Source organism: Cucurbita pepo, chromosome 11 (genome assembly GCF_057944985.1).
Source record: "Cucurbita pepo subsp. pepo isolate OVF chromosome 11, ASM5794498v1, whole genome shotgun sequence".
Taxonomy (NCBI): domain Eukaryota; kingdom Viridiplantae; phylum Streptophyta; class Magnoliopsida; order Cucurbitales; family Cucurbitaceae; genus Cucurbita; species Cucurbita pepo.
The window spans coordinates 5332649-5345125 of record NC_141808.1 but is presented as its reverse complement, the minus strand read 5'-3'; the positions used below and the strand labels follow the sequence as shown (position 1 = coordinate 5345125).

General features: G+C 34.5%; 1 protein-coding gene across 1 annotated transcript; it reads right to left on the bottom strand.

The window, feature by feature from the left end:
• Nucleotides 1–1039: 1039 nt before the first annotated feature.
• LOC111785031 (uncharacterized) lies at nucleotides 1040–1912 on the bottom strand. Its single transcript, XM_087128342.1, has 2 exons — nucleotides 1318–1912; nucleotides 1040–1254 (listed from the first exon to the last, which is right to left on the bottom strand). The coding sequence occupies exons 1-2, from the start codon at nucleotides 1910–1912 to the stop codon at nucleotides 1040–1042; spliced, it is 810 nt and encodes a 269-aa protein (XP_086984468.1).
• Between the last annotated feature and the right edge of the window lie 10565 nt (nucleotides 1913–12477).

Genomic DNA, 12477 nt, shown 5'->3' with positions numbered 1-12477 from the left:
AGTATTTGTCCTAGAATCACGAAAATTATCACTACTTCAAAAGGATTAACAATAATTCCTATCACTAACAATTTGGAGAATATATCTAACAAATCTCTTTAGAGTGGAGAAATAATTCTAAGGATTATATGTAATCTTTTTGTTATTGTGAATAGAGCATATATTGGATTTTATGTAATTTGTGAATAGAGCATATAGTATAAGAAAGCACTAACCAATCTCCTAAACTTTCTCCCAAAGTTAAAACTACTAACAAAGGTCCTAAATAAATTACTAAACTTTCTCCACCCGGGATACTAAGTGGGGTTGCACTTTGTCCACCATGAAATACTTAGTGGGGTTGCACTTTGTCATCTTAATATGTTGTAACGTCTTCTCAGCATACAACATAGGATGATTGCTTTAGCATGATGCAATCTTTCTTTTGGTCCACTTCAATATCGAGGTAGTACGTGAGGAACCTGAGATCAGTCATCTCAAATATTTTCATCATTTGTTGCTTGAACTCTTTTATGCCATCTTTACTGTTACGAACAGAGAAAGAAAACTACAAAGATCAGAAGAATTGGGAAAAATCTCACGGTTTATTGAAGAATAAAATTGGCTATTATATAGCCGTTACATAATCAAATCCGATAGGACTAAATCTGGTATGACTAAATCTAATTCAAATAACTAAATCAAATCTAATCCAAATAATCAAATCCAATCCAAATCAAATCTAATCCTAACAATTCCTCCCTTAAACTGAACACAAATAGTAATCCGTTTATATCTACGACCTCATAATAGACTTCCACCAGGTAACTTCAACAATTCCCATGTGCTCCAGATTCATGGCTTGCCTCCATTTCTCACTCTTCAATGCGTCTTTAAATCAATATGTCTTCAAAGTTTACAGGTTCAGTAGTGGTAAACATGGCCAAGTGAGCTTCATCATCTTCTTTACAAAAAAAACTTCTCCTATTGCATAGTCTCCCATCCAGACTGCTTCAACATCATCTTCACAAAAATCTTCTCCTATTGCATAGTCTCTCATCTAGACTAGTGGTCTCTTATTCCTTGCCTTATTCGAGCTAGGAGAGCTTGCTTCAGCCAAAAAGCCAGAGGAAATATTTTCTTCTGCAGTATTTTCATCTACTGCTTCTATATCATTATTTTCATCGATTGCTTCTATATCATTATTTTCATCGGTCAGTTCTATATCATTATTTTCATCGGCCACTTCTATATCATTATTTTCATCGGCCGCTTCTATATCATAGAGTTTGTAAGCTTTTGACTCTTCACTAGCTCCCAGCAAAACATAACTCTAACTCTTATCATCTAGCTTAGTTCTTCGAGCTGCCTCCTCCTTTTGTCTCTGAATCAACTCGAGCTCACAATATTGTTCTTCTTCCTTCCGTTGTAGCTCCAGAACTAATTGTCGCTGAGCTTTTTCTACCCTTCTTCTATTCTCTTCCAGCATTTTATCTAGCCCTTCTCTCTCTTTTCGAGCTTGTTCTTCTTTTTGTCTTGTAGCAGTAAGAGCGGCTTCTTTCTCTTTCTCAAGCTGCACATCAACATCATCAAACAACTTCTTGCGACCTTCCTCTATTCGCCCCTGTATTTCTAATTTAGTCTCTTCAGAATTTAATCTTTCTTTAACATTCTTTTGAATTAGTTCTTCCATCCTCCTAGCTGCATCTTCTTCTAACTTCTTCAACTCTGCTTCACGCCTTTTCTTCTCTTCTTCCTCTTTCTTAAACTTCTTTCTGCGTTGGCGGCTGAGGGAACTTGAACGGCTGCTTCTCCTGGAACGGGTAGTGGAATGATAGGGGGAAGGACTTGGGTCCCTTCTGCTTCTCCAACTATGGCGATAGAAATTGGAGCGGTGAGTGTACGATATAGACCTTGAACCACTTCTCTCCATAAGTTTCAATTGAGTTTGAACGGTTGCTACAGGCTGAGATATAACATGCAATATGAACATTCGATTCAAAGACATCTTTGTCTCCATGATTAAGCCTCTCTCATGATGAAACACCTTGCATGTTCCATTTTGAAACAAAATGCTAAGTCAATTTGCTTGCAATTTCCTAATACTCAGCAGATTGTTCTTTAGCTTTGGCACATAGAACACTCCTATGAATATCAGTATGATTCCATTCACTTGGAGACGTACATTACCCTTTCCAATTACATCCATGCTTGAGTTGTTGCCCAGCTTCACTGAATCTCTGAAACTTCCATCAAAATTAGAAAAATATTCCTTCTTCCCACACATATGATTGCTACATCCCGAGTCAAGAAACCACATATCTTCTCTATTGGCCTTATTCATATTTACGTAAGTCATCAACGACATCTCTTCTTGAGTTTCTGCATAGTTTGTCTCCTTTTTCTTGCTTTGACATTCCCATTGAAAATGTCCTAGCTTGTGACAGTTATAGCACTCCACTGTGGCCTTGTTGAAGGTTTGTCTGCCTCGTCTGGTATTGCTTTGACATTCCCATTGAAAATGTCCTAGCTTGTGACAGTTATAGCACTCCACTATGTTCTTGTTGAAGGTTTGTTTGCCTCGTCCCCTTCCTCTACCTCTAAAGGTTCCATGACCTTGACTCCTTCCTCTAGCAGACTGCACAACTGGACTCTCCATCGACATACTTTTATTATGACACACATAGAAGACTGCTGCTTCTAGTTTTAACTAGTTTAGGGCATGACTCTGATACCAAATGTTAGGAACAGAAAAAGAAAACTAGAAGGTTAGAAGAATTAGGAGAAATCTCACTGTCTATTGAAGAATAAAATTGGTTATTATATAGCCGTTACATAATCAAATCCGATAGGACTAAATCTGGTATGACTAAATCTAATTCAAATGACTAAATCAAATCTAATACAAATAATCAAATCCAATCCAAATCAAATCTAATCCTAACACTCACTTGTACCAGTGACGATCAAGTATGAGTGTTCCAACTCCATTGTTTCTTGTATACAATGTTTGTTCTTGCGAGAATTTCATGAAATTTAGAATCTTTAAGCTCTTGTCCACACATATGATCCATGCCTTCGGTGCTTGCCGTAAAATGTAGAGGGTCTTTGACAACTTGTATGCTTTGTGCTCTTCGATTTTGAGGACGAAGCCTTCAGAATGGGCAACGTACACTTCTTCTTAGAGGTCACCATTTAGGAACATTGATTTGCGCCTAAGTGATGGACCTCCCATCGGTGTTGAGTTGCGAGGGTAAGAAGCAGGCTTACATTATCGAGTCTATCCATTGGTGCGAAAACCTCCTTAAAATCAACTTCTTACCGCTGAAAGTATCTCATTGCCACGAGTCTCTCTTTATGCTTGATGATATTTTCTTCACAATTCTTTTTCATCTTAAACACCCACTTGAAACTGATAGGCTTGTGTATGAATGGTAAGTTAGTGAGTGTCTATGTCTTGTTCTTCTCAATGACTTCAAGCTCCTTTTGCATGGCCTCTTGCCACGTTGTCTCAGTTGCTGCCTCATGGTATGTTGTCAAATCCTTGGTTGCGAGCAATACTAACTCGTTGAGATCCAATTTTAATTCAAGTGTATCTACATAAATGTCAGCAAGAGAACAATACCTCTTTGATCCACCCTCTGTTGTGGATCCTCCTGTGCTTTCACAAAAACTCTCTTGTTCTTGAAAATTCATCACGTCTTTCCGTGTTGCTGGTGATGACATGTGGAGATTTGCTGATGTCACTGTCAGTGCATTTTCTAGGTCTATCACGTCTCGCTCGTTTTCCAGAATAATGAACTTTGTAACAATCTGTGTGTTATGCTGACGCTGGACTAATCTCGCTTCTTCTCTTCTTCGAATATGACATCTCTACTTATATGAATTTTCTCATGTTGCAGATCATACAATCTATGTCCTCGGTCCCATTTTCTACGACAAAATGCATCATCTTTTGGCTTTTGTCTTCAAGATTTTTTATATATGTCTTTGTTGTCTTAACACGTGCTTTACAATCGAAGACTCATGGATGCTCGAAGTGAGGCATCTTACCGAACCCTGCTTCATAGGGGGTGCGAGTGTCCAGCATTTATGCTGGTAAACAGTTTAGAAGATATACTACTTGTCCTATTATGTTGCTCCAAAAAATCGTTGGGACTTGAGTGCTTTGAGCAAGTTTCTTGCAATGTTCAATATGGTACAGTTTGTTCGCTCAACCACACCATTTTGTTGTAGAGTGTACGGTAGGACTCAAACTCTTAACTTGACAAAGGTTTTTAGTTTGTGATCAAACCCGCTTTCAACGAGTCTTTTGAACTTCTTGGATGCACGTAATATCTCTCCTTTTTAGCATGTAAACCCACATCCAACAACTATAGTTGTCAACAAACAAGATAAAATACTTGTTTCTAGCAATCGACGATTAAGTGATTGAGCCGCATAAATCTGCATGAATTAGTTGTAGTGATCACTTAGTACGAAAACTGGTTTGAGTTGGGAATGATAGTCTTGCTTGTTTGGAGACTAGGAAACTTTCACATAGTTGGTTCGGGTGTATGATTTTGGGTAGCCTTGTACCATCCTATTCTCTCTCCCCATTTTGAGTGCGTGAAAGGTCATGTGCCAAAGGCATGCCATAGAAATGTTAGGTCTGCGAGTTTATCTTTTAGAGGTGGTTATAAAATTGTTTTACCTTCATCAACAAAGCTCTATTTCTGTCGAATATCTTCATGAACAAGGCAGGTATTGATGGAATTAATATAACACATGCGGAAGCAATTTGGATCTTAGGCACTCTTAGAACATCAATTATAGTAAATAACTAGCATGTTCATAAGTATTAAAACTCAAGATCTTTGAGTACTTACCTTTTGTAGTTGAAATTTCGTTTTCCTCACGAACCGGTTTCGAACCACCACTAGTGTCTTCTCCACTATTTTTCGGCCTTAGAACGAGATTGTGGAATTCGGTGTGTGACTAAACTTCGGAGAGATTTAGTATATATGAGGGGAGAGTTTGTGAGAGTTTTTCTCAAGGTTTTTCCAAGAGAGAAGTTCCATGTACCTTAATCACTCTATTTATAGAGTCATGTTTGCATGTTCATCCAAATTTGAGATCACTAAATTTTTACATTCAAAATTCTACTAAATGTTTGGGATTATGTGGCAAGCATGCAAGTTTGAGTTAACCAAATTTTGATACTCAAATTTGTGGGGTTTATTTGGCAAGGATGCAAGTTTGGTTGAACCAAATTTTGACACCTCAAAATTCCACCAACTCAAACATGGATTTTTCCATTAAATGGAGTAACATTTTGACTTTCTTCCTTTTAATTCAACAATTAATTTGAATAATTAATTTCAAATTAAAGTAATATTAAATGATTAATTAAACTATTCAATTAATATTTAATATTAATTTAAATGTCAATCCCAATCAATTCCGACACATATTTGATTAAAATATTTAAATCTTATTTAAATATCTCAGATTCTTTGTTTAATTCATAAATAAAATAAAAATGCGGTTAAATATATCGTATATATATGTAGCGCATATTCCTTTACTTGAATTCGAACACTTCAAACTCACTTGTGACACTGTTCTATTGTTTAGTCCGATATGAGCTAGCAGAGGGACCTAATGAACCTATAGATCATGGGCTCCAATGATCCAAGATTAACCGGTTAAACTCATTAACCTTGTTAACCAACATTCGTTAACTACTAGGACACTCCACTATAGCCTAGTAGTTGCACTCCCCTCATTATAGATATATTTCTGTCCATTTGATATAACCATGATTAGTAAGTCGATCCTTCACAGGTTGTTCGTAACTAGAGCTGGGTCAATTTACCGTTTTACCCCTGAAGTTACTTCTTGTTTCTTTATGTCCCACTGATTCTCTAATGAACAATTGGTTTGTGGTCCAACCAGTAAACCGAATCCCTCTCAGGCCAATGAGAGGGTGGGGCCCTTTGTTCAAGACCATGAGTCAGTACTTAAGGGAACGATCTATCTTCTATCCCTAAAAGTGGGTAGGAGTGAATTCCATCTTGCAGCCCACGTCCCCAGCCACACCCAGTCTTACCTCTGAAATGGGAGACCTATTGAGTCGGCGAACTCGAGCCACTCTCACCCATGCAAATTTAGGGATAATTCTGAATAAATAGGAGTTCATGGTTAGCTCAGGATTAAGATTGAGTTACCTAGGTCATTGAATGAAAAGAAAATTAGTCTCAACAGTAAACGACATTATAAAGTGAGAGTGATTTTCTTCATGGTTCGATCTTATGCAATACTCATTGCATAGGACGCCCCCACTCACATGTCTCCGCATGTACAATTTAGTGATCACATTGTTTATGTCATATACAAAAGTGAGCTGCATTCATAGTGTCCCCAGGATAAGGTACTCAGCCTTATCCCTGAACGATAGATCATTTTGACTATATACTTGAACTTGATCCACTCTTATGTCTCTACATATAGTTCAAGTAGTCATACTATAGTTAGAGTGTTCTCAATTTATTGGATTTAGATTAATAATTGTAAAATTCACTTTTTTCAATAACAATCTTTACGGAATAAAGATCAATAATAATTTTATTGAAAATAGAATATGTTTTTGTTTACGAACTATGAGTTTTAGGACATAAAACCCAACAGGTAACTCCACATTGGTACCTTCTTTTCTCATCCAACAAAGGCCGATAATATTACTCTTCAAGCCTGGGATATAATTTACTTTGGTCATCCAACAAAGGCAGATTGGAGTTATGGAGACGGGTTGGTGAAACAGATTGGACCAACGATGATGGATCGGGTCGGATTGATCCATAAAACGCAACGCGTATTTCCATCATTAGTTGACTTGTGTTTACAGCGACTGCTTGACACATGTCCTATGGGTAGCCGGACGCACTCACTGCCCCTTTGCTTGACATGAGTCCGCAAAGTTGGTGAAACAATTTTTCTGAATTTTAATAACTTTTTCTACATAACTTGAATGAATTTGGTTTCGGTAAGTAACTTGAATAAAAAAGAAGTAACTAAGTCCAAAGATGGTCTGAAATGATAAATTTCACCTTTTTTGATGCACGTTAGAACATACATTTTTTATATGAATAACCTCCGAAATCTTTTTTCACGAATTTTGTGGAAAATACCTCTAAAGACATTATAATCGGTTATTTTATTCTTCGTCGGGACTCGACTGTTACAAGAAATAAGTTTGAGGCATTGAGGTTCAATGCAGAGGAAACATTTCTATGGGTGTTGCTTATCTATGGTGCTTGCTCCAGATCTACTTCCCTCATCTACCATCTCCTACACTTTTTACTTGTTAGGTTCTTATTCTTGTCTTGAGAACTTAGGTCCCGAGGTTCTATTCTCTAGTTATGAGTTCTTTTCATAATCTATTCCAAAGACATTGGTCCATGTTCTTAACCTTGGTTCAGATCTAAAGACCTTAATTCTAAGAGTTCTGAGAACTTGAATTTTGATGTTGTTCTAGTTTTTATTCTTGGTTCTAAGTTCTTTCTCTTGATTTTTGTACTTGCCCTTAGTTTTTTTGATTCTTGTTTATGGTTTTGTTCCCGAAGACATTTTTCCTACGATTTACAGTATAAAACGTGAACATGATAACCTGAATCCAAAACTTCATGCGTTCCAAGTGACACAGTTTGAACCTATGTCCAAGTCTTCATGCATTCCATGCAATACAGCTTGAAACCTTCACCCAATGCTTCTTACATTCCAAGTGGCATAGTTTAAAACTTGCACTCAAAGCTTCTTACTTTCTAAGCGATGCAGTCTGAAAAGCCTATATCCAAGGCTTCTTACTATCCAAACGATGTAGTCACAGTCATAAACATGTTGAACCATTGGAGGTCTAGGGGTTCTTAAGTTCTTAGTATGAGGAATTTTGTTCTTTGTTCTTAGGTTCTTGCTCCAAGAGTTATTCTTGAGGCATAAGTCTTAACATACAATGTTAAGTCCTATTCTAGGCTTATAAGTTATGACAAGCCTAAGTCATTCAAAATATTATAAAGTCATAATATATTCTTTAACAATTCTAGGAAGATTAGGAATCTTGAATATGAGGTATCAAGGGTAATCTTGTTTTTTACCCTAAGCCTTAACTTATATCTCAAACTTGGTTTAGGTTCTAAACTTGATCCAAACGCCCTCAAATCTTAGGTAAACCTTCCTGTTCTTGTATATAGATCTTACTTACCATCTTAAGTCACTAGGGAGGTGTTTGGGTGTTGAAATATCTTAAAGAAGTTTCAGGGTATTTTAGTTATTTATCACTCTAGCTACCAGTGAGACATATGATCATTTTATATAGTTACTTTGTTTAGTTAGCATTAAAATTTCATCGGTGTCAGATTTCCATTTATTCGATTATTTTAACGTTAATTTATTCTCGAGAAAAACATTAGGTTTATGTCCTTAACTAACGGCTCTTGGCTTAGTTCTTCCATATTCCCTTAAATCTTACTTAACTTAATGTTCATATTAAATTCTAAGTGATTTTTAAAAGTACATCTTAAGAAAACTACTTACTTATTGGTTGATGTTTGGGTCTTTGGTTCTCGAGCTTCCATTACTCAAATTACTTGAAATTTTCTTTGGTAGGTCCATCTTTGTGTCTTTTTACCAGAACCAAAAAGAGTTCCTCGAGAACTTGTTTGGAAGGGGTTCAATTGAACCATCTTCTCCTCAATGATAACTTTTGGATGAAAAAGTTTGTACAATTGAATTGACCATGCCATCGTCTTCTTCCTCGGGGAGGAATAGATGATTTTCATGGATCCCGCACTTTGAAAACGAGCTTCCACCACCTTTTACAACGAGTTTCTTGCATCAATTCCTTGATGGAACTTATAAATGATATTACAAGAAAGAACTAGGGACTGATTTCACAGCCTCTCGTTAATCAATCGTAGCGTGAGAAATGGGTTTGCTCCAGCAAGAGACATGACTTGCAAGGGTACTTTGACAACTTTAGGATTATTTGTGCAGTTTTTTATTTAATTTGTGTTCTTTCAGGACTATTTTTCCAATTTTTTTTCTGTTTTTTTTTTTTTTTTTTTACTTCCTTCCTTATTATCTTCTGTTTTACTTTACTATGGCTTCAAATTTTCTTTTAAAAATAATTCATAATTTTTGGTGCTACATTTAAAATAACTCAAAATGATTCATGTAAACACCTTTCGATTTTGGATACTTCATTTTGGAAACCATAAATTAGTCCTTGCATATTAATTTTCTCATTTTAAAATATTTTAAAATATTGGAGTTATGAAAATAAATATTATATATTTTTTTATTAAAAAAAATAATATAATATTTCTAAAAATAAATCATTAGTCATCCAATAATCTTTAATATTGGTAATTTTTACATAGATAATCATAATCACACTAATCATTAAATAATCTTTAATATTGTCGATAATTTATTAAATTTCAACGTGTTTGGGCAATAATTTATTTGTCCATAGATGGTTGCTATTGTTTCTAAACAAGATCCCAATGATAAAAACAAAAGTTAATTCTGAATAGAAAAAGTAAGAGAGTAATTCAAATATAAACTAATATGAATATTGTCCGTAGAAAAGTACATAATATAGAAAAGATAAACAAATGGGAAGAACAAATAAACATCTCTTTGGAAGAACCTCAAAGTTCTTCGGACTTTCTTCAACAATAGTCTCTAATTTGGGAGAACTTGAAGACCTTTTATATGGTACGAGAATTATTGGTGCCACTTCTACCCGATTTTGCATTCTATTCACCATCTCTGTTTAGATGAATGTAGTATGAAAAGAAGATATTGTGTTCTTTTAATAGAGATGTAGATGTGAATAGGTTCTTAAAGAGAGAACTAATTAGAGGTGAGAGGAAGAAATGTGAGGATTGATATATATATACTTTGAAGATGGGTGATTGTAAAGGCTAAAAAAGGATGGTATTATCGTTGGCAAGGTCCCAAATTAAAGAAACAGTTGGAGCTATTTAGAAGCGATATTTAGCCATTAGAATAAATATTGTATATAAGGTAAAATCTCCATTTTTTTTTCTTTATTCTTTCTTTTTCTTCTTCATCAACTAGGGCTAATCTAGACTTCTATTTAGATAAGGGGCAAAATATCATTTTGCCCCTTCGTTTACTTTGACAAACTTTTTTCCAATTTTTTACTATTTTATTTGATATTTTTATAGAGTTTCATGGAATTTTCACATAATTGTTTTTCTCTTCTACCTCGAAATTCAGCCTTTAAGGTCCTCTACAAAATTATAGAAGTTCAAGCTTAAAAGAAAATATCGAGTATTAAATTTCATGTCGGGACGTAGGTGTTACAAATTCTCCTCTCCTTAAAAACTTTCATCTCTCAAAGCAGTTTATTCTCAAATCCCAAGGTAGGACATCCTCTTGTTTATTTACATTGTTTAAGTTGCTATATTGTCTCAGAGACAACTCTACTGAACCATGACTACGAACATACGCTTAGTGTAGATCCTCTTGTTGATGATTAAGCATCCATTCATCAAGGTGTGATTAAAATCACGTTGGCTTTATATGCTCTAATTCAAGTTAGCACGTCCATCATTATTGCATTACGCAATGCGTCTTCGCCTGACTATCTCAAGTCCTAGATCTATTACTACGAAGAAGCGGTCCAACTTCATCTTCTATATACTTACGTGTTCATAAGTCCTAGATCTCTTACAAACTTTGCTAGTCTGTTGGGCACTAGGTCATACTCTCTTAATACTCATAACTACTCCTAAATTTAGTTTTGTGTATGCCCTTCTAATGTGGTAACCTTAGCCCGTTGAATATAAGAACTCTCATACACATTTTGGATATGCAAACTCCTAGTTTACAAATGCTAAAACCGCCCAATCAAATTTATTGAGTAAAATTTGAATTACCTTATTGATATAATATCCCAAGGCAAGAATACATATTTGATACTCGATCACTCCACAAGAAAAATTGATCAAGTCAAGTTTAGATGGTTCGAAGCATGCAGCCTAAACTACATTGAATCATAAGGAAACTTAGCCCTTAACTAAAAAAATACAAAGGCTCTTTTTATTATATTTGCAAGTCTACTTTACAAAAACAATATACATGGCTTTATATAGCTTCAAAAGAAAATCTTTGACACAAAGTTGTAACTTTAATACTGGATGACATAATTAGCCTCTATGAAAATGTAACATTAAAATTAATAAAAAGTCTTTAAGTACACTAATAAAACATCATAACTCTAGGTTATCACTCACCCAAAATTTGTAAGCATCTAAGAATTAAGGGAGCTGGATTCTTCTTTAATGTGACATGAATTGCAACATCTTGTCATAATTTGAACAACATTTTTTCACGTCTTTTTTGAAGTCTATATTGCATGATTGAGATGTGTTGGTCCATATCATTCTCCAATTCTTGAAGAGGATTCATCATTGAATCCATTTGTGAAGTTCATATTGCATGATTGAGATATATTCGTTCATATCATTCTTCATTTCTTTGAGAGGATTTGTAAATATTCGAGTTATTAAAATAAATATTATATTTAATCTTCATATCACTAAACTTTAATCAAGATTGTCAATCATTTATCACATTTTGGATTACTTTATATTTACATTTTATATAATTCAGCTGCATTCATAATATAGGTACAAATAAAAATATCAACGTGTCTCGAGAAACATTTAGATGAGCCACAATAATTTAAGGACAAATTTTAATAAATTTGACCATTAAAATGGTTGTTTAGATTTTTGCTATGGTTTTCTAAACAAGATCCCAATGGTCAATACAAAAATTAACTCTCCCTATAAAAGTAAGAGAGTAATTCAAACATAAACTAATATGAATATTGTCTATACAAAAGGACATAATATAGAAAAGATAAACAAATGGGAAGAACAAATAAACATCTCTTTGGAAAAACTTCAAAGTTCTTGGGATTTTCTTCTACAATGGTCTCTAATTTGGGAGAACTCGAAGACCTTTTATACAGTACGAGAATTATTGGTGCCACTTCAACCCGATTTTGCATTCTATTCACCATCTGTATTTAGATGAATGTAGTATGAAAAGAAAATATTGTGTTTTTTTAATAGAAATGTAGATGTAAACACGTTCTTAGAGAGAGAACTAATTAGAGTTGAGAAGAAGAAATGTGAGGATTGATATATATACACTTTGAAGATGGGTGATGGGTGATTGTAAAGGCTAAAAAAGGATTGTATTAAAATTAAAGAAATAGTTGTGACTATTTAGAAGCCATATTTAGAAATTAGAAAAAAATAATGGATATAAAGTAAACTTTTAGTTTGTTAAATGTTGTTTTAAGGTGTAATGCCCATATTTAAATCTCAAACAGGAATATCACTAGAGTTTCTTAACATTCTACTCTTTGTCCAAGAAAACATAAAAAAAAAAAAAACATAAACAAACAAGATTTTGAAG

Bases quoted from the DNA above. Each gene is read 5' to 3' on its own strand.
- LOC111785031 (XM_087128342.1), bottom strand. From the start codon at position 1,912: ATGGAGAGAAGTGGTTCAAGGTCTATATCGTACACTCACCGCTCCAAT. The intron at 1,255-1,317 runs GTTAGAGTTATG...TCTATGATATAG, and splicing joins AACTAAGCTAGATGATAAGA to AAGCGGCCGATGAAAATAAT.